We start from the raw sequence: 22,034 nt of genomic DNA, 5'->3' as shown, positions 1-22,034 counted from the left end.
GAGCTTCTCCAATGTCTGTGTAAATACGATGTTTCCACTGTCCTTTGATCAGAGACACCGCCTGAAGAAAAACACCTGACGTGAGTGCATTGTGTAATTACAATGGATCCATCAGCATTAGTGTGATTACTATTTCCATAGAAACAACAGTAAACACTGTTCTGTTCTAGTCTGAAGAAGGACGTATCGGAAACAAAAGAACCCATTTAAATATGAAGCCTGAGGTGGATATAAAGGATGTTAAGACACTGTGTCTCCACAGAGGCGTCAGAAATATCAACGTAGACCCTATACAGGGTATAGTGTGTCATTTAGAATGCATCCAGTGAGCCCCTTTAATGTTTATTAGACTACACTGTACATCCATCAAAAGAGACTGTTGTGCTTTGCAGAGCATTTTGTGTTGCTGTCGCCCATTTCCCATTAGATTTACTTTAACACATATTCTACCTCCGTCATAAAAACTGCTTTCAAACGGGCTGCCTGACTCAGAAGGATTTCTGCGAACCAACAGCCAGTCAAGCGTATAAATAGGTGTACAATAAAAACAGAACATTATATCTGATATGGTTGTAGTTCACATCTGCAGAGTTGGTTCAAACAAAAGGAAACATGCAAACTACGCATAGGTGCATGTGTGTGTGTGAGTATGTGTGTACACGTGTGCATGTGTACACATATATGCGTGCATGTGTAAGTGAATTAATGTGTGTTTGTGCAGTCGTGTGTGTGTGTGTGTGTGTGTGTGTGGATTACAGAGTGTGCGTCTTCCTTTCCAAAACCCATCCACTGACAGACAACGCTCAGTGGAATCTAGCCACTAGTGTCAGACAAGTAATTAAAGTGCCTTCCCTTATTACTCAGTATCAGAGGAGCAGCTCTTCTTCCTCTATTACTATCCCCAGAACACGCGCTTCTCTCTTCAACTTCACATTTCCTGCAGGCGTCCCGAACGGCACCCTATTCCCTTTGTAGCGTGCTACTCTTGACCACGGCCCCACAGCAACCAGGGAACAGTGAGGGCATTTGGGATGCAGCCCGTGCCTGGTCCAGTCCTCCATGCCACCTCCTCTAGGTCAATATTCATTACACTTCCTCCTCAGACCTAAACTCAGCTGGATCTCCTCTAAGAACAGCTGATTATCTGAGAGCCTGATGCTGCCTCTCTTCAGCTGCAAACACAATTACTCCAGGTCAAGCCCCCCCAACGCCAGGGCCTGAGTTGAGGTGAACTACTGGACTGGTTAAAAACACTGATTGACTAGTCTTTAGCCCCTGAGGCTGCAGGTCCTGAAAGATGATCCCGACAGCATCAACATTTCTCATGATGTGAGCGGGAGCATTCAGTCAAACATGCATCGGTTATTTGTCTAAAAATGGGATCTGTCATTTTTCTGCATACAATGTAATCACAATGTCAACAGGGCTCGAAACCCATGTTACAAAGTTCCATCCTGACTAACCTCAGCAAACCAGTTTCTAATGATATGGCTAAGCAGAGTGCGTTGAGCTTGCTAGCTTACAGACTGGAGCTCCGGGGCTACAGAGTCTAACAGGATGATGTGTCTTATTTAAGATATTCTTCATAATCATTTATTTGTTTCTGCTTCCAAATTGGTCCTCTCCTAAAAGGTAGATTATATCCTGCAGCGAAAAATTTGCAAAGAAAGTGCCTGGCTTTTCTTTAAGAAAAATAATATGACCATGCTTTCACTAATGAGCTAGATACCAACTTGTTAACCACACGTTGTTATCAGGTTGTCAATAGGGTCTAAATCAAAGAACACGTTGGTATCAGGTTGTCAATAGGGTCTAACTCACAGAACACGTTGATATCAGGTTGTCTATAGGGTCTATCTCACAGAACACGTTGGTATCAGGTTGTCTATAGAGTCTAACTCACAGAACACGTTGGTATCAGGTTGTCAATAGGGTCTAACTCACAGAACAGGTTGGTATCAGGTTGTCAGTAGGGTCTAACTCACAGAACACGTTGGTATCAGGTTGTCAATAGGGTCTAACTCACAGAACACGTTGGTATCAGGTTGTTAGTAGGGTCTAACTCACAGAACACGTTGGTATCAGGTTGTCAGTAGGGTCTAACTCACAGAACACGTTGGTATCAGGTTGTCAATAGGGTATAACTCACAGTGCCGTGATGGGGCGTCAGCAGGGCTGGGTGCTGGGTGATGGCTTCCACAGCCGACAGAGTATTCCTGATCAGTTCCTCAGAACCAACTTGTCCTGGGAATCAAACACAGCAGTAAATGTAACAAATGTACTGTACAAGACAGTTGCCTGTATTCAAATGAAACCTTCTGAACCATAGTGTACACTACTAAACACCAGCAGGCAAACATTCACTCACCTATTGCACTGCCCAGACTGGTCTCACTGGCATCAATGGATGTTATGTGATTCTGAAATACACAACATAAGTTAGATACTGAGAAGTGCAAAAGGCAATGGGACTACATCGCTGTCTCAAGGACTTACCAGCAATGCTCCAAATTTCAAGAGAAACTCCTCAGTCAGAACCTGTGGCCTGAATATCTGTAGGGAGGTGGGGAGAAAGAGATATTTACACTGTGTGTTCCATTTACAAAGTTATCTAGCTATCTCTCTGACCTCTGCCAACCTGTCTTCTTCTCTAACTCTTAATTCCCTTCCAACCACAGCAGAGTATTGTTTTATTTTTATCTCACCAGGTCCCATGGTGCAAACACGCGCGCACACACACACACACACACACACACGCGCAAACACGCACACGTGCGCGTTCCTTTTAAGCCCCGAACGCCCTGTGTGGCTTACAAGGACTTCCCCATATGTTGATGAAGAGCTCCAGGGCAGCGAAGTGACAGGCACACACCAGAGCATCAGTAACTCCATCACAGCCCCAGTTCCATCTAGCTTTAATATCATCATCTTATTACCCACGCATGGCAAGGACCACAGCTATTAGGGACAGCTTTCTGTCACAACACAGCTAAATAACAGGAACCCCATTTAACAGACTGTTAAATGTAACCTTCTAAAATGAGGTACAGGCAGTCGAAATAGGGGGGGGGGGGTACTGTCAGAGTGACAAGTTATTACTTTTCAGATGAGATGTCTCAATTGGCGCCACCACTCTGGTTGCGTGTGTTTGGTCATAGAGAATGGCAGGGGAAATAGAGGAGCTGGATTTAATCAGTCCATGGTTTCATCTCCCAGACTGCTCAGTGACAAGCATCTCGTTAGGATTTATTCATTTTAAATAATTTCTGCTCAATTGAGACTGTCACCACTAAATCCAATTTCCCCACCATTTAGAAAGCTGGCAATAATCTGGCTGGGAGGCAGAGTGGGGTGAAAAGTATATATAAGGAAAATGAACCTAAATGCCGTTTTGAAGATGATTATATGACAACTCCGGGTATTTGTAATCATGGCTTTGGAAAATAAGGATTATTTAAAGTTTAACCTAAAATTCTAGTTAAATAGTGTATCAGCTATGACGGGTATCTACATCTGTTTAGTCACAGTAACATACATACTTTGACGTCAGATGAATGGATGTGAACCTTTAACCTGGTCTTTGTCACCCTGGTACACATAATGCCCACCCACCTGTCAGTGTTCACCTGTCTCTAGTTATTCAAATGGTCTAAAGCTCTACTGGTATTATTCTCCAGTTAAATAAACTCTGAGTGTATACATCTAGGTCTTCAATAGCTCTAATTAACATAATTGCTAGGATAAACAATGAAGGCATCATCAAACAGTATATGGTATGTCAACATTAAATGAAGCAAGCTCAATTACTTACGAAGGTTAACCCGAACAAGGTTGATCAACTGTCTGACAGATGTATTTTTGGGAGCCGAGTGAGCTAATAACAAGATGTCCTATAAAAGGGCAAGCTTGTTATAAATACTAATGCAAAACCGAGTTCCACACTCGTCAAGTAACCTCGTCAAGGCCCCACTGAGCAAATGGGGAAAGGTTTCGGTTTACATCATCCCAGAAGAAGCTGTCCGTCTTGAATGGATCTCTGAGCACATTCTCCCTGGCACTTTTCAGCATTTTTTTCCAGTTCCAAAAGACCTGTGAAGCGGGGCCTTTGTGTGATGCCTTATTAATGCTAGCTGTACACAGCACTTGACGCTTGAGAGAGGTGTGTGACCGGGTGCATGCATGTGACTTTGACTGCAGCGCTCTGATCCAATTAGCCATGGCTCTGCTCAGATAAGTCATCGTCTCTGGCACTGTTCTCCGCTCTGCCTCTGATAAAGTTGATTAAGATCTCAGCTCGTTTGGATGAGCAGGGAAAGACTCGCAGCTCTTAAAGCTGACATCTAACCCCCTGATTCCTATCTACTATTAGATTGGCTTTAGGTGGTAGGAATAGCTGCTTTTCTAAAATATTTTTTTTTGCTCAAGTTATCAATAGGCATCAGTTGAAGCCTTTAGGCGGCGCGCCGTGTGCACATATGTCTTATGATGGACATATTTCTATGAGACCGCTGCAAGATGTTCAAACAGCCAACTGACAGTTGTTCAGCTGTGTCAGAGAGGCACCCCATCAGGGCTCCTTAATGAACCTGTGTATCCATTTGGACATATTTTCAGCTGGCGTTAATGCACTGCAAGTGTCAAGTGCACGTTAGCTGGTAATTAGTACTGCTGCACATGGATTGGTAAGTGAACTGTCACAGGGACTGAAGGGAATATTTCTGGTGTCTTCAAGACTGCGTTGCAAAGAGCTATTTTGAGGCAGCATGTTGGCAGGTACATTTAAGACCAATTGAAAGCTAATGTTAGCCGTAACGCAGTTGGTTTTAGTTGGTTTTGTCATGCATTCTGAAAGAGGTAAGGCTTTCTGTGCTGCCCATATATACACAAAACACAAATTTCATAAGATTTTGAACAAACAGAATTTCATACACAGTGAGGGGAAAAAGTATTTGATCCCCTGCTGATTAGTTGATGTTTGCCCACTGACAAATAAATGATCAGTCTATAATTTTAATGGTAGGTTTATTTGAACAGAAAAAATCCAGAAAAAAGAAATAAGTATTTGATCCCCTCAATCAGAAAGATTTCTGGCTCCCAGGTGTCTTTTATACAGGTAATGACCTGAGATTAGGAGCACACTCTTAAAGGGAGTGCTCCTAATCTCAGCTTGTTACCTGTATAAAAGACACCTGTCCACAGAAGCAATCAATCAGATTCCAAACTCTCCACCATGGCCAAGACCAAAGAGCTGTCCAAGGATGTTAGGGACAAGATTGTAGACCTACACAAGGCTGGAATGGGCTACAAGACCATCGCCAAGGAGCTTGATGAGAAGGTGACAACAGTTGGTGCGATTATTCGCAAATGGAAGAAACACAAAAGAATTGTCAATCTCCCTCGGTCTGGGGCTCCATGCAAGATCTCACATCGTGGAGTTGCAATGATCATGAGAACGGTGAGGAATCAGCCTAGAACTACACAGGAGGATCTTGTCAATGATCTCAAGGCAGCTGGGACCATAGTCACCAAGAAAACAATTGGTAACGCACTACGCCGTGAAGGACTGAAATCCTGCAGCGCCTGCAAGGTCCCCCTGCTCAAGAAAGCACATGTACAGGCTCTTCTGAGGTTTGCCAATGAACATCTGAATGATTCAGAGGAGAACTGGGTGAAAGTGTTTCAAGTACTTTGGCATCAACTCAACTTGCCGTGTTTGGAGGAGGAGGAATGCTGCCTATGACCCCAAGAACATCATCCCCACTGGAAGGCCATTCCATAACCATCCATTTCTTCTTTTTGAGCAATTATGTTGTACCTTTGCTAGTGTGTTTTGTATCATTGTTTGTTTTGTATGCAAGATTCATGTTCGGTTTATGTTTTTGAAAGATGAGCTCAAAATTGCTACCAGAATTCTCTGGTCCCCAATAACATTTAAAGTAACCTTTATGAATAAATGTGGTTGGAATTCTGCTCAAATATCCATGAAAAATATGTAAAAATATGTAAATCTTATTATTTCAGACATTAGTTAAATAAAGTTAGTCACATTCCCACACCCCCTTGTGAAAAAGTAACAGCCCCCACAAAAAAACGGGTTACACCACTTTTAGCATCATGAAGTGCATCACTCTCACAGCGTTGTGGAGGAATTCTGGCACTCTACTCCATGCTGAGCTGGATTAACCCTGTGAGCTTTGTGGGTTTTCGAGCAAAAACCGCTCATTTCAGGTCTTTCCAGCAACTTAATTGGGTTTAGGTCTGGATTTTGGCTAGTTTAGGTCTGCACTAAAATGTCTTGTTTTTTCATTCATGGATGTAGAATTGTCTGATACAAAGCAGAATTCAATGACAACAAGCTGCCCAGGTCCTGAGGCAGAAAAGCATCCCCAAACCATGACAATTTGTCAATTAACATCTGCTAATTGACAAATGTCTGACAAGCCCATACTCAAGCATTTCTCAGAAGGCCTAGCCCCTACACCAGTCCAAATGCTATGAGGCCTAGGCATATTTACTTATTAAAAGCAGTGGAATCACTTAGAACAATATGTACTAAACAAGCTAATGTTATTATAAAAAGTAGCTAACGAGTTGTGGACACATGGAGGTCACCTGTGAAGTTAGGAGCTGGAGCACCACAGTCATCATGGGCAAACTCTGCTTCAGCTGCTTGGCCTGGACAGTGGAGGGGTGCTTCCTGCCGACCACACTCCCCAGGGCAGACAGCATGTCATCTACACGGTAAAGAGGAGAGGGCGGTTACACACACACAGCCACCCACCCACACAAACACACACACACACACACAAAAACTCTTTATCTCCTCCGTCACCCCCTCCCCCTTTCCTGTCCAGCCCTCTCCTTCCTCCCCATTATGTTACAGGAGGAGGAGTCCTCAGTGGTATGAACCTGTAGGGTCTGGCCCCAGTCTGAGAGGTGCCATGGTTAGCACCGCTGATTTCCAAATGAAACGGCAGGAAAAGGTCGATACCTGGCCGGGTGCTTTAAAATTCAATCAGAAAGGTAATTAAAGAGAGGGGGGAATCAAATTGGCTCGCTCCATCTAGCCATTAATGCAAGTTCCTCTTTTTGCTTCACTCCGTCTCCTGTCCTCTCCGCGCTGTGTTTTTTGTGTTATTGTGATTGATTTACCCAGAATGTCTGGCAGCTCCAGCACCATGTGACGAATGAGCAGATCCAGGCATTTTGACAGGTATTCATTGTTGCTTTGTTGCTCTTTCCCTGGTGTGGCCTTTCTGATGTCTCTTTCAATGTACATCACCAGCCTGCAAGACGAGCCAAGAAGAGATTATTATTCACCTACATCCCCCAATCTACCCTCGAGCCGGACACAGCCGGGATCGATACAGCCCATTGAAAACAGAATTAGTAAGATGTATTATAGCAAAATAAATTGCGTTCATTAAAACAATTAGGGTTTGAAAATAAAGGGCAACAGATTCAGAGATCAATGACGACCATTAAAACGGCCTCAAGCAGCAACAAGAATTTTGAGCTCAAACACATACAAGTTGGAACAACCCTCACAGACGGGAATAATGATTGGCAAAACTCAGCAAAGATGTGCGAGTGCCAAACATTGCCATTAAACTGACAACACCAGTGTACGCAGGCACAGTACAACACACAGGATTGGAGGACAGATGTCTCTTAATCAGTCCATATAAGCTGCAAGTATTGCATGTCAGTCAGTTAGCAGATACAGCTGCAAAACCAACACTGGCCCACACAGCCCCCGGGCCTGGGCTTATTAACAGGCAGTGTTAATTAGACCCGGCTTGTTTGTCACCAACAGAACACACGTCTGAATAACGCACTCCATCCGCGGACGTCTACCCGGCAGGCATCCCATCCCCTGACGGAAAACACCTGGCTTCCAAATTAGACACAGACGAAAAACACGGAGAAAATTGAGAGAATCACTTGAGCGGGAAAAGAAGCTCCACTTCTGTACACCCGATGTGTTCCACGCCAAGGACTAACTGGTACTTACATGGTATAATTGTCACGCAGATGATTTATAGTAAACATGGACTTTAAAACACAAGAAAATGTTCAAATTATCACAACAAAATTATTTGAAAGACATATTCCAGTATAGTATGGAACCTTGGGGCCATAGCAGTACATCCTTATTGTGTGTATTATTATATACAGGAAGACACTTTTCTCCAGTGTTACAGGAAGATATCTTTCCACGGTGTTACAAGAAGACACCTTTCCTGAGTGTTACAGGACTTTACAGTTGGCCTAGCCTTAAATCAGTCTGAATGCTATGTAAACTATATACATATTTACATATTAAAGCCATAGAAGTACTTAGTCAGACCACTTTAATTTCTCCACATTTTGTGTTATATTTTAACATTTATTAGATGCATTTTATTTCCCATTAAACTACACAATACCTGAAAAAGACAAAGCAAAAACACTTGTGTGCCAATTTATTTAAAACAAAAAACTTAAATATCTCATGTACATAAGTATTCAGATTCTTTATTTACTTTGTGGAGGCGGCTTTGGCAGCAATCCCAGCTTCAAGTCTATAGGCTGTAGTATAGTATGCCTCTACCAACATTGCACACCTGGATTTGGCCAGGTTTTCCCCATTCCTCCTTGTAGAGCCTCTTAAGCTCTGTCAGATTGGATGGGGAGAATGAGTGAACCACAATCTTAATGTCTTCCCACAGATGTTCAATGGGATTCAAGTCCGGGCTTAGCCTGGCCCACTCAAGGACATCTACAGACTTGTCCCAAAGCCCCTCCAGCATTTGGCTGTGTGCTTTGGGTCGTTGTAGTGCTGAAAGTTTGATCTTCGCCCTAGCCGGAGGTCCTGCGCCCTCTGGATCAGATTTTCCCCAAGGGCCTCTCTGAATTTTCCTCCGTTCATCCTTCCCTCAATCCTGACCAGTCTCCCAGTCCCTGCTATTGAGAAGCACCCCCGAAGCATGACGCTCCCACCACCATTCCTAACCAGGTGATGAGCGGTAACTTGCCAGACGAAGTGCTTGGCATTTACAGTGGTTTCCCTGCATAGCCAGTAACAGACTCAGAATTAGTTGGTCAGAAATATTAGTCCAAATCGAATTAACGATATCTTCTAGTGAACTATTGACAGGAGAGGCACTGGTCTGTCAACTACTGATTTGATCGGTTGCTGTCTGTCCCAGTGTGCTGGTTGTGCTCATGTCGAGACTTCAGTGAATCATCAGTGTTGCCAATCGAATCGTATAGATGAAAGACACATTTATTTATCCTAATTTGCATTCTGGAAGATTTCTTGACAATTATCTACGGATGAAATATTCGATGAAGACGGCGAATAACTGAATCCTCATTCTGGTCCAAAACATGATAAAAGAAAAAAGATTGCATTGTTATATAAGCTAATGTTAAATCAAAGATATAATCCTTAAGACTATCAATTTAACCTTTAATTGATTTTTCAAGAAAGTCTGGGCTATAAGGTTTTAACCAGCGGAATTCACCAATCTCTTCCTTTATTTTCAGCCGCGCTCAGAGGTCAAGCTGCTTTATGAATGGATCTTCTTTCTATTAACAGTGAGAGCTGACTGTATTGATTCCTTTAACTATGTCCTGTGGGATTATGGTGTTCATTTTAAATGTCTTTCCTTAGGTTACTTGTTACACTAATTTGGTGCTGCAATTCATGTGAGCCAAGCCTGACTCTTATTTAGGATGTACTATATCCCAAGCTACATTATTAACAAACTTATTAATATGTCACCCATTGGTTGAATGCAATATCAAATAAAGGCCTCAATCTCCCCCGAAATTCTACAAGTAGTACTAAACCTCCAGCTACTTTTCTCAACGTTTCCAGTCGATCTATAAAAAGACACGTCGACAACTCAACTTCAGTGCATATTTCACCCTGCATCGCTGTCAAAGCGCGGCCTACAAGTGTCTCTCCGTGTCTTCCCAGACCATTGAAAACACATCACACAAAGCAACAAACTTGACATTTCCACAACAGGGACGCGAGCGCTAGGCTGCTTCATCAGAAGGCATGATGAGGAGGAGGAGCGCGCGGCGCACCACAGTGGAGCTAATTAGAGGAGTGTTTGGGTGAGTGCCGCCGCCTTTCTGCAGACGGTCCTCACGTTGGGAGATAGAGTGGGGGGTCAGCACTGACAGGGGCCGCACTGGGAACACTTGTAAGAGTCTGAGAGCAAGTACAAGCCAACATCAACACATGGCCAGGGAAGAGCGATAAGAGAGGAAGAGGCATGGACATCCACAGACGTGGCTGGTCTGGCCTGTTTAAACTGCAACTAGGCCAATTATTTTCCATTTTTAAATGTGATGGGCTCACACAAAAAAGCACAAATGCCTTTTTTTTTATTTGTTTTTTTTTACAAACGTTAGAACTCAAACTTTCATAAAAACATTCATGAAAACTTCACTTTACCGTGTTATGGAGTTTGTATAATTGCGAATAAGCGCTTTGATTTCTTCGCAGTTCAATACTAAATTACCCAGACATTATCAACTACTCAGCACCAATTTCGTAAAAGTACAACAAGAACAAAGTTACTGACTACAGAAATGATGTCCAATCTTTTCTACTGTGCTTGGTGCTTGTGAGACAGAAAGTTGCAGACAACAAAATGTTTGACCCTTATCAAAACAGCCATCTCTCCACTTCTCAGTTGATGGTGGAACCCGCCCCATTTCCCACACGAAAGGACTTCTATCTCACACCTGGGGCTGAAAAAGCATCATCCCGACAAATTGTTTTTTTCGATTTACCTTTCGCTTCAGCAAACTTGAGTAAACTTTATTACAGAATTCAATTTCTCTGGTTGGCGTGTCATTTTGACAGAACTAATTTGACAGTTTTTTTCCCCCCGTACAACGTCACACTTTGATACTAGTTAAGTTCACTGAGTCATTGAGTTCATTGTCAGTTCCACTCTAGTCGTCCTTTACAAAGTGAATCCCCTTGCATGCTCTGGGACACTGCTCATCATGTGTGAGGACTGATGTGTGTTTGTGTAATAGATCTGTTTATACCTGGAGTTGCAACAGAGCAGCAGCATGTCCCTGTTACTGGACAGGACCTGCAGGAGAACCAGGAAGGCCTTGGCTCTGATGATGGACGACGGGCTCTCCAGGGAACGCATTATCTTCAACACAAAGTCCTACAACCACACAGACAACAACCACTTGGTGAGCTAGAGAGTTCCCCCTTTTGAATTACGATACAGTGTGATCGGTCTTACGTCCTCCAAAAAGAATTATAGCAAGGAGACTGTCGTATTGGTGAATAAAAAAAAACTCCTTTTGGATAAAACAACAACACGCTTGGGTTAGTACAGAAATAAGCCATCCCTTTAAGCCCCACTCCATTGTAATGGAATCAAGTGGGGTTGGCTATAAGCGGACCCCTGGAGTCCGACGTGGTGTTGACCCCATGCTGACTGAGCTGGAGGGCTCCCTACGGGCTGAAGTGCTGGCCCAGGTGTTATCATGAACACGGTTTGGTAGGTGCTGCACTGGGAGCGACAGCCTCTCCAAATACACTTATCATGAAACCAGAAGTTAACAGGACTAATTGGCTGAACAGTATTTACTGGGCAACAAATTAGGCAGAATTGATTAACTTTCCCTATCAGGAGCAAATGGAAAAGGCCAGACCAGACCAATCCTAAACACTGTTATTAAATACTGGCTGTTGTGTGTGCGGTTAAGTTAATTAATTTCAAAAGCATCTAGTCTATTCGGCTACAAAAAAAATGTAATTACATCAACAGTATTCCAAGCTGCACTCCAAGATAGTTGCAGCTCCTTACCCAATTAGTGGAGTTGCTTAGAGATTCATTGAAATTAACATTCTATGCAAAGACAATGCATGAATAAACACATGGCTTTCTGGACTTCCATTTGTCAAGGGAATTAAGGAGGAAAATGTATAGCATTTTATAATTGGTGCAGAGGTTATCCAGTAAGTTTTATGCACTCAAAGACTTGTTTTCCCCAGTTAAATTGGAAATTTACATATAAATTAATTCAGGTCAAACTAAATTACCAATGGTAATCATACAGAACCTTGAAGGCACCAGCGTACAGCACCTTCTTAAATCAATTTCACCGGCTCGTTTTCCAATTGATTACCACTTCAGATAATGTGAGATGCGCTGTGTTATTAAAGTACAGTATAATGTCTCATTTTAGACAAATTGGTGCTCCTTCAGTTCATTTCTGTCAAGAAGAACTGTACCAAGAGGGAGGGTCTTGTTTGGGCATTAGCAGGCCTAATGCTGTTAGGAAACATGACTGCCCCTCTAAGTGGAGAACTCTGAAAGCAAGATGAATATACTTAAAGATAATCATCACTAAGAGGAAGGCATGTTTGTTCAAGTCTCTCTGACTGTGAGCCAAGTCAGACGATAAAAAAAAAAACAGCGCCAGAACTCCTGTCTTTGAAGAAAACTATTCTCCACCGGGCCAGTTGGTGAGGGCCTAAGACAGATACTACATCACACGCATCCACATCATCCTCTTCATCACTCAGGTCTTAACATCATCTTCCTCTTCGTCGCCGAGGTCTTAACCGCATCTTCCTCTTCGTAGCCCAGGTCTTAACCGCATCTTCCTCTTCGTAGCCCAGGTCTTAACCGCATCTTCCTCTTCATCGTTGGATGGGACCGGCGGTCTTGTACGGCTAACGACCTGTCAGGTGTAGTTTAGGGGATGTCTGCGGTGTGGGACAGACGGGACTTTTGGTGCTAAAAACGTCCCCCCAAAAACACCTGCTAACAGGTTTACAGTGGCACAGTATGGAGGGAATAGGGGACGGCACGTACCCGCTCCTGCACCAGCCTGTGGAGGTGTGCGTGGGCCCCAGAAGACAGCATGGCGGTGAACATGGTGAGTAGGTTCTGCTGGACACGGCTGATGCCTGACACCAGCCTGGCCAGGATGGCCGGCAGCCCCACCTTTTCAATCACACTCTGGAAGGCGCCGACTGAGTGGCGGGTGATTCTGCACAGGGCCTGAGAGAGGGGGACCAAGAAGGCACTCAAAATGGCATTGTTTCGAGGACTTTCAAAAGCCGTTGTAGAAGTTTGTCCTAAACCCCCGAATCGAAACAGTTGAAAGCCGGTCACACACAATCAAACTACCGTAGAAAGTAACTTGAGCGAGTTCGTGAGTGTTTTTGAGTTAGCTAAAAAGAGCGAGTTAGTTAGTGCTTTGAGTCAGTTCATTGGTGAGTTACTTGGCGGGGTCGCTACTCACGGAGATGGCGCTGACCCGTAGTGAGTCGACGGTGGAGTGAGTGAACAGGTACCAGAGCATGGGGCCGATCTCCACGGTGATGAAGCCTTGGGCGTGGTGGGACAGGGTGGTGCACACGTTCTCCACGATCTTACATGCTATGTGGTTCACCACCAGCTCCTCCTGGACAAACACACACGCACACACACACACACACGCACACACACACACACACACACACAGGAAACAAGAACGTCTCAAACTCAGGAAGAGTTCTTACACTGCGTGCATTGTCAATAGAGCAAGGCTTTTCTAACCTGTGACTCTTTGAAGATGAGTTAAGCCAAATAAAACACAACTATGAATCCTACAAGAGCACGAAGATCGCATACAAAAGAAATCAAAACAATCAGCGGGTAGCAATTTGCTTTACACAAATCATTTCAATGGCTGAAATGGTGAAAAGGGGGCATAGAGAAAAAGCTGCACGGGAATGAAATGCTGACAACACAGGCGGAATGGATTTTTCAATTATGCAAGCATTCTAAAAAGGTTAGGAAAAAAATCCCCAAATGAATTTTGTCACCTTGTTATCCTGGTTACAATGTGTTACATCATAGGCCTATTATTGCTTGACTAGACTGCTCAATGCACATGGGCTACACAATCTGAATTAAAATAACGAAACACTGCTGCGGCTCAGCTACATCGTTTACCCTCTTTATCCATGGCCTAGCAGCCCTCTGCCAATACAGAGAGAGAGAGAGAGAGAGAGAGAGAGAGAGAGAGAGAATAGAGAGGGACTAGGTCCTGATCTAGTTGAGGAGCTGAGTAGGAGGACACCAGTGCTGATTGACAAGCTGCTGGAGGGCGAGTGAGGAAGGCTGAATCCCAAAGGAAACCTGTTTGCCCTAAATAATGCACTAGTTTTGAGTAGAGCTCCATGGGCCCTTGTAAAAAGTAATAAGAGAGCAGGGTGCCATTTGGGACACACTTGAAGAATGAGCGCTGTGAGGAGGAACTTTCCACTCAGAAAGCCATTACTGTATCAGTTAAACAAAACCCGACAAAATAAGTGTAACTAAAGTCAAACTACCCAACATGGCACAGCAGCGTCGAGGTTTCTCTTCTCTCTGCACACAGCAATGCTAAATCACAATGAAGAGAAATAGGCTTTAAACAGAACCAGCTGACTGAACAGCTCTCTCTTTTACACACATGCACATGCAAAAGACTCCCTCTTCACAAATGCCTGTCCCACTGCAGGCTGCCGCGTAGTGTGTGCCATAACTCTGAGAAACATTATAACCTGATATCACTAAAACATCAGATCTAGAGTAGAACAACTATAACAGAACACAGAAAGAAATCACTGGAGTCTTGCAATTCATCACTACGGGGAAATTTTGTGAGAAAGTGAAGACTGAATATCGCACAGGTTGCTCTATAGAATACAAGCAGTGCCATTCAAGTAGGGACAGCATTATGCTATGTTTCACTCCTTATCAAAAGGAAATTGTCCTGGGAGATTTTGGATATAGCTAAATCCTCAATGTACTGCTATGAAATGACTTGACATAAATTGATCTGGCTCCTTTCACACCCCCTTGAGAAAAGCTGAATTAGTCCTTTCCAAAGCACACTGTGCAACCTTGGCTTCCACAGCCAACTTATTCCCTTGTGTGGGAATTACACAAAACTATACGGGTAGAAAACTATGACAGTTGTGCAGTCCTTTAAGGCTAATTCAGCATGAGACGTGGTGAGGGTCTATTTAAAGCATGTCTACACAGTAATACTGGAGTCTTAAAAATAAAAACCAGTACACAATACTTTGAGGACAGAACTATTAGAGTAGTGCAGTCCTTAGAATCTTCACCAGTTGGAGCCTGTACTGTATGTTTCCTCAGAGTATCAACAGTGTTTGACTGTGAGGAGCCTGGCAGTCTATCTTGTGGTTTTCCCAGCTTACAACACGTGCTTCAGTGTAATTATTTCCCTTTTGAAGCAGCACAGCACCTGGACAAGAAGAAAGCTGTATGTAAATCATGACTGCCATCCAAACCTTTCATTACCAAGCATGTTTTCATCTTTCCGCTTAGAACTAAATCGTATCTGTTTAAATGGCATGTTTAATAAAGAGTGATATTAAAACAAAAACAAAACGGGTTTAAACTCTGAAACGCGGGCTTAGAAGATCACAGAAGTACGCAAAGATGGAGCTTGCGTGTAGCATTTCGTGAAACAGCAAACTGACAATGTAAAAAAGATCTCTCAAATGATTACAATTAGGTAGTGCATTCCTTTAATACACCATCTGCCCAGAGGATACGAAACACACTTTTAATCCTATCAACCCCCCTTTAAAATACTGTGTGTGTGTGTGTGTGTGTGTGTGGTACAGACTTGGGTTGTACCATTGATTTTTCTTGTTGTTCTACATCCGTATGCCCACCATTAGTCTGTCTGATAAATGGAGGCTGAGCTGGAGAGAGTGTTTTCTGAGAGTTATTTCTCAGTGATGTTTGACCTATAAACTACACAAAAGACATCCCTGAAAAGCTGAGACTCCCACATACATGTAATCTATACTTCTTTAAAATGCTCACAAGCTACAAAAGAGCAGTTAGATGATGCTGTATGGAGGTTATGTTACATGAAAGATTATAGGAAAGTCAAGAAAATAATGTCTATAATACTGTATTTAGATCACAAGTTGTTGTCAAACTCGATATTCCATTCCACGGTCTATTTATTCAGTCCTTATAGTGTTTTTGTTCTTCTTTTTCAATCAAATTGTTTTAACATTTACTTATAGACAAGGGTGTTCTGAAAAGAACACAATAAAACATTTCAATGTGGGACAAAACAGGCCAGTGTGATAGTCTTCAGCAAAAAAATAGGAAATATAATCTATCTTTGCACTACGGACCAGGTCAACACTGCAAATGCAAAAAACCTTCTGGAGCAAAAAAAAAAGAAAGTATCTGCAGCAGTCATGACTTTACACTACATTTCAGAAGTTCCTATGTAGAAATATAGAAGGGTGTGATGTACAGTAGCAGGATGTTATGGCAGTCATCCAGAGGTCACTCCCTATAGCACACTGCTGTTGACCAGGGCCAAATCTAGTGTGCATAAGATAAAGGGAACCATTTGGGATGCCGGCTGTGCTACAGAGGGGTTAGATTGGACTGTGGCTGATTAGGAGGAGAGCATTCCAGTAGTTTCTGTGTTGGACTGATAAGTGTGTAATGGGAGTGGTGGAGCGCTGTGCAGAGTGGTACTGTGGCCAGGAGTTGCAGATAGAGTAGGAGGGTTGAGGCCCTCGGCTCTCTCTCCCTGGTAGAGATGCAACCACCGACACAGCCTCCATCTCTTCCCAAATACATCTTTCATCATTGGCACTCTGAACATCTTCTTCACGCTCATAAATATTTCCTGCAGGCAGCTTAAGTCTGGCCTGGAAACCTCGCTTTCGCACTCTGGCTCTGCCTTCTCCTCCTCATCCTTGTCTCTCTCTCTACATTCTCTCATGTTTTCTCTCTCTCTCTACATCTCTCATTTTCAGGACCCTGTCACTCTCTTTTCCCACCCTCTCTTCCCACCCCTCCTGAAGCATTTGCTGATGCTGCAGTGTTATGGTATGTTGGTAGTGGCCCTTAACAAGACAATAAGCTACAATCTTCTAGAGATCTTATTCCCGCTCTCAGAATCAGCTCTAGTCATCACATGCAAAGTTAGAATACATTTAAGGCTGTGAATTAAATTATGTTATTCTGTTGTTCCAAGAAGTCTGAAGCTTCTCAAGGCATCTGCAAATGTGTGGCTACTTTGCAGCCTCTGCTCTATTTAACAGCCTCTGCTCTATTTAACAGCCTCTGCTCTAATATAACAGCCTCTGCTCTAATATAACAGCCTCTGCTCTAATATAACAGACTCTGCTCTATTTAACAACGTCTGCTCTATTTAACAGCCTCTGGTCTATTTAACAGCCTCTGCTCTATTTAACAGCCTCTGCTCTATTTAACAGCCTCTGCTCTAATATAACAGCCTCTGCTCTATTTAACAACGTCTGCTCTATTTAACAGCCTCTGCTCTATTTAACAGCCTCTGCTCTATTTAACAACCTCTGCTCTACTTGCGAATGGCGTTGTTTAATAAAGTTAGATAACAGTTTAATTAACGTCTGCTTGATAATATTATTATCACAGTACACTGTGCAACAAAACTGAATATAACAGCAGAGCAGTGAAAGTGTACTGAAATATAAATACACCACTGCATTCTATCATGAATATTTTAACTGTAAAATTATACAGCATAATTCTACAAAGGTATTAATTAGGTATTAATATTACTTTTCTAAGAGTTCTATTTTATACAGGGAACTAAATGTTTTTGGACAATGCAAGCTCAAAAATGTTACTCTGTATTACAGTACTTCGGATTTAAAATGATAAAATAACTATTGGGTTAAGAGAATTATACATTATAGGCTGTAGATTTTGAGTTACCATTTTGGTGTTTGACATGCCGACCATAGAAGTGTTAATGCAAGTCAAGCTGCATGTCAAGTCAAGTCAAACCATCATAAACCAGACATAGCCAAAACATTAGGCGTGCCAGAATGTACTTGAAAAAAGCACTGGAGAGCACAGCAATGGCAAACAACCTGGTAAGTTCTTGACAGGTCAAGTCAATAACGCAATCAACAGTAGATTGTTGAAGAAAAGACTGAAAGCCACATGTCCCTGAAACCAGCCATAACTGAGGATGGGTGTGTTGCAGGCCTGGCAGAGCGTCACCAGAGAAGACGATGCCTACAGGGGCAAGGCATTATGGCAATCATTACAGGCAAAGAATGAGACAAAATGTGTCATATGCATTCTTTAAAAGACAAAATAGCTATAATAATCAAATTACATCTTTAAAAACAATAATGAAGGCCCTATTGTCAATCTGCAGCAGACGTTTGGAACATGAAATAACAATAAAATCTTAGTGTGAAATCGCAAAACTGAAAATTGTTAAAATCACAATTTCTATCGGCAAGTATGGTGATATATTGTTATGAGATTCATGGCATTTCTCCTTGACACTAAACATCCTTTTCCTTGATGTCTCACTCATTAAATTACATTTGCGATTCCGGTTGCTCATTCTACTGAGAAATGCTGATTGTGCATACATGCTTACATTAGGTGTAGAGAACGCCTAATGTCATAGAATCCCCCCAAACATAAGACAGGTTACAGGACTTTCATAAATGCATATTTTTATTAGACCCACTAGTTAAACAGATGAAGCACCCATGAAAAGTATTACAAATTGTGATGACTGGCTCTCAAATGTATTAATTCCCCATTTTATTGTTAAAATTGAAATCAGTATTTTATAACTGATCAACACAAAAATAATAACATCAAAATGAAAAATAAAATCTAAAAATTGTTCTAAATTAATTACAAATACTGGGGTGAGAACACTCCCCCGCCTGCTGAATCAGCATCATACAAACGCCCCCACAGAAGGCTGGCTGGTTGCCAAACCTTCCGGGGCCAGCCCCGCCCCTATACAGCTGTTCCCTATTGGGACCTCATCAGGAGAGTAATTTAAGGGCTCCCAAGAAGCAGCTCGGGGGAAAGGCCTACAAAGATGAAGCGAAAAGCCATGCGGCCCTCACTGCTGCAGAGATGTAGCAGCCGTAGGAGAAAGACAGTCAGGAAATGGAGGGTTCAGGGGTCACAGAGACTACAACTGCCCGCACTGATTCCTCCCAAACATCCACCGTGAGGCTACCCTGAAGACAATGCAGCCAACCCAGGAGAGTAGTTTGTGTGCTTTGGATTATCCCCTCTCCTCTTCATACTTAAATAAAATGCCCTCAAGGCCCCTAAACCCTTGTCCAGTGTCTGTTCACGGTGTCCTACCTGTTAACAACATAAAACATAAAATAACTATTGCATAAGTTTTTATCCCATTTGCTATGCCATACCTGAATGAGCTGTGGTGCATTCAATTGAATTTTGTGCTGCAATCATCTTTTTTGTTCTTAAGACAGTCCGACGTCACTTTGGCCTTGTGTCTGGAGTCATTGTCCTGCTCTAAGGTGAATTTTTTTAGAAGTTTTGGCTTTTAGCCGACTAAAGCAGGTTTTCCAGCAGTATTTCCTTGTATGCTCCATCCGTTCTTCCTTGAATTTTTACAAGATTCCCCGGCTCATAAGAAGCATCCCCACAGCATGATGTGGCCAACGCCATAGTTCACTGTAGGTATGGTGTGTCTTGAAACGACCAGTGTTAGGTTTTTATACACAGAGCCCTAAGAATTTTGTCTAAAAAGCTCTATTTTGGTTTCCTGACCTCAAAACCTTTACCTACATTACAGCTGGGTCACTCACATGCTCCAACACATGCTTTCAGATGGCATTTCTTGAGCGGCAGTTTTTTTCCTTACCACCCTCCCATATAGGCCAGTGTTATGCAGAGATCTTGGTATCCACTTTCAACCGTAATTCCATAGCTCCATCAGAGTGTAGCTTATCTCACAAGTCTCCTTCTTGTTTGAGCACCGAGTCTTGAGGGATGGCTTTTTCTTGGCTTTGCCTGGTAGGTGTAATACAGCTTCCACGGCCTGATCATTGATCCAACTGTGCGCACTGGAATATCCAAAAATGAGTATATTCCTTCAAACCTTTTAGAAAGGGACATGGCCCTGCATATTGTGCTGTCTTTCGGATGGGACGTTGAACAGTGGCCTGACGCTCTGGTCACTAAAGATCTCATTACACTGATTGTAAGAGTCGGGGTGTAAACCATGGTGTTATGACCAAATGCCAACCTGGCAACTTGATCATCCTTAGCTGTCAACTGACTCATCCATTCCCTTTCCTGCACCTTTACCGATTCCCCAGGTTGTTGCGGAAAACGAGAATGTGTTTTCAGTTTACCTTGTAAAATAAGTGTGAAATATTCCGAAAATAGATGTCAGAGGTTGTTTTGTCAGTTCCAGCCATAGCCTCGAGTTTAGTCCATTTGTAAGATGCTTCGACAGAGAGCTGGCTGGCAAATGAGATTACACAGGGAAATCAAATTAGTGCAACCAGTGTTTTAAGTGAAATGTACAAATATATTCTTCCATAAATAACATATCAAAATCTCTAATTGCCATATGTTCTTGTTTACGAAGATGTGTACCGACTGAATAATTTCCAAGGCCGGGATTCATCCAATCAAAACTTTTAGCCAGAATTCCCTCCCTATTCTAAAAGTTCTACTTCAATCTGTGTTTAGCTGAGGGGCTTCTCCCTAGAGAAGTAGGCAAGTGTCAGTCATGGCAGACATCATAGCTCAATAGAAATAAATAAAAAAAAGCCCCCCAGTAGGCAGCGCCTTAGTGACAATAGGAGTCAGTCAGTCCCCCCTCCTCTCTAGTCTTCCCTGATTACTGTCCTTTCTTATTAGAGCTGGGAGCTAACCGCCAATGTTTATAGCACTACACATCCCAGAATAGACCATCATGGTGTGTGTGCGTGTTTACTGTGATTCCTTTTCTCTGTCATATCCCCCTCCCGGCCCTCTGGGAGAGGAGACAGTTATTAGTCAAGGTGGGTGGTGAAGACACACAGACTTGTATAGCACTGACTCCCAATGCCACTTCCCTGATAGAATTATTCTCATTACAGAACAAAACCTTTAATTAGCCCACGTCACTTCCCAGTGCATATAGTGCCTACAGAAGGCCCCTACAGAACTCTCCTAGACAATGTTGTCAATGATGCCGGGAGAACGTGCATTAACAGTCCCTCTTTCATTGTGGGAGGTCCCTAGGTGTGAAAGTGACTTTTCTCAAATCTACTTACCGACAACAATATGACAATGCTTTTGCAAAACCTTCGAGGAAATATGCGTGTGAACACCAGAATAGATGAAAATGTGCTATAAGTTTCTGAAAGACATTAATTCACAAATTCGCTGTGAACTGTCTGGAAAAGCGTTTTAGTCTATTACTTTAAACAAAATGACAGGAGATAAAAGCTTATTTTTAGGGTTGCAACTAACAACTGTTATGGAATAGTCCCCCCAAAGCATTTCGATAACATTGTGATCTGGGCTTTGACGCTGCCATTCCATAGCCGTCCAAAACCCTCCATTTGAGACATTCTATTGCAGCTTTGCTTGTGTGTTTTGGATCATTGTCCTGTTGCAAGATAACTTTTCGGTTCAGTGTCTGCTTTCTAATAGATGGTCTCATATTCTCCTTAAGAATTAAATGAAATAAATTAGGAATTCAATTCATGATTTACTTAATGATGGCAAAGCAGCCCCAAACCATAATGCCACCACCTACATGCTTTACCGTTTTTCGTAATTCGTTTTTTTGGTTCAAAGGTTTTTCATTTTCACCATACCTGGCATTGCAGCAAAAGAGGTGTATTCTGTCAAACATCAGTCCTGTCTTCATATTCTTTTTGAAAAGAGGCCTTTCCCTTCCTGACCTCCCATGTAGGCCAGGTTTGTGCAGTCTCTTTCTGACAGTTGACTCAAGCACTTCGACAATGACAGTGGAAAGAGAAGCCTGTAGTTCCTTTGATGTTAACCTGGAGTTCTAAGTTACTTCAATGAGCATCTTTCAGCCATCTCTTTGTCTGCATTTGTTGGGATGACCTGTCCTAAGTAGATTGCCAGTGGTCTGGAATTTTGATCTGTTGAACAGTGGAATGATGCCCTTTGAGTTAATTAGAAATGGCTTGGTAACCGCACCCATTT

General features: G+C 42.7%; 1 protein-coding gene across 3 annotated transcripts in view; it reads right to left on the bottom strand.

Annotated features, from left to right (window-relative positions):
• ulk4 (unc-51 like kinase 4) overlaps positions 1–22,034 on the bottom strand; it is a 107,308-nt gene that overhangs the window by 62,542 nt on the left and 22,732 nt on the right. For all 3 annotated transcript variants that reach the window (XM_020041164.2, XM_034288798.1, XM_013139235.3), the window contains 8 exons: positions 13,285–13,446; positions 12,852–13,040; positions 11,059–11,186; positions 7,153–7,286; positions 6,613–6,734; positions 2,497–2,553; positions 2,369–2,420; positions 2,150–2,244 (listed from right to left, as the gene is read on the bottom strand). In XM_020041164.2, coding sequence (XP_019896723.2) covers positions 2,150–2,244; positions 2,369–2,420; positions 2,497–2,553; positions 6,613–6,734; positions 7,153–7,286; positions 11,059–11,186; positions 12,852–13,040; positions 13,285–13,446 — 939 coding nt within the window. The remainder of the gene's footprint in view (positions 1–2,149; positions 2,245–2,368; positions 2,421–2,496; positions 2,554–6,612; positions 6,735–7,152; positions 7,287–11,058; positions 11,187–12,851; positions 13,041–13,284; positions 13,447–22,034) is intronic.

This window comes from Esox lucius, chromosome 20 (assembly GCF_011004845.1).
Source record: "Esox lucius isolate fEsoLuc1 chromosome 20, fEsoLuc1.pri, whole genome shotgun sequence".
Classification (NCBI taxonomy): Eukaryota; Metazoa; Chordata; class Actinopteri; order Esociformes; family Esocidae; genus Esox; species Esox lucius.
Note: the sequence above shows the minus strand (reverse complement) of the source record. Positions and strands in the feature narration are given on the sequence as shown.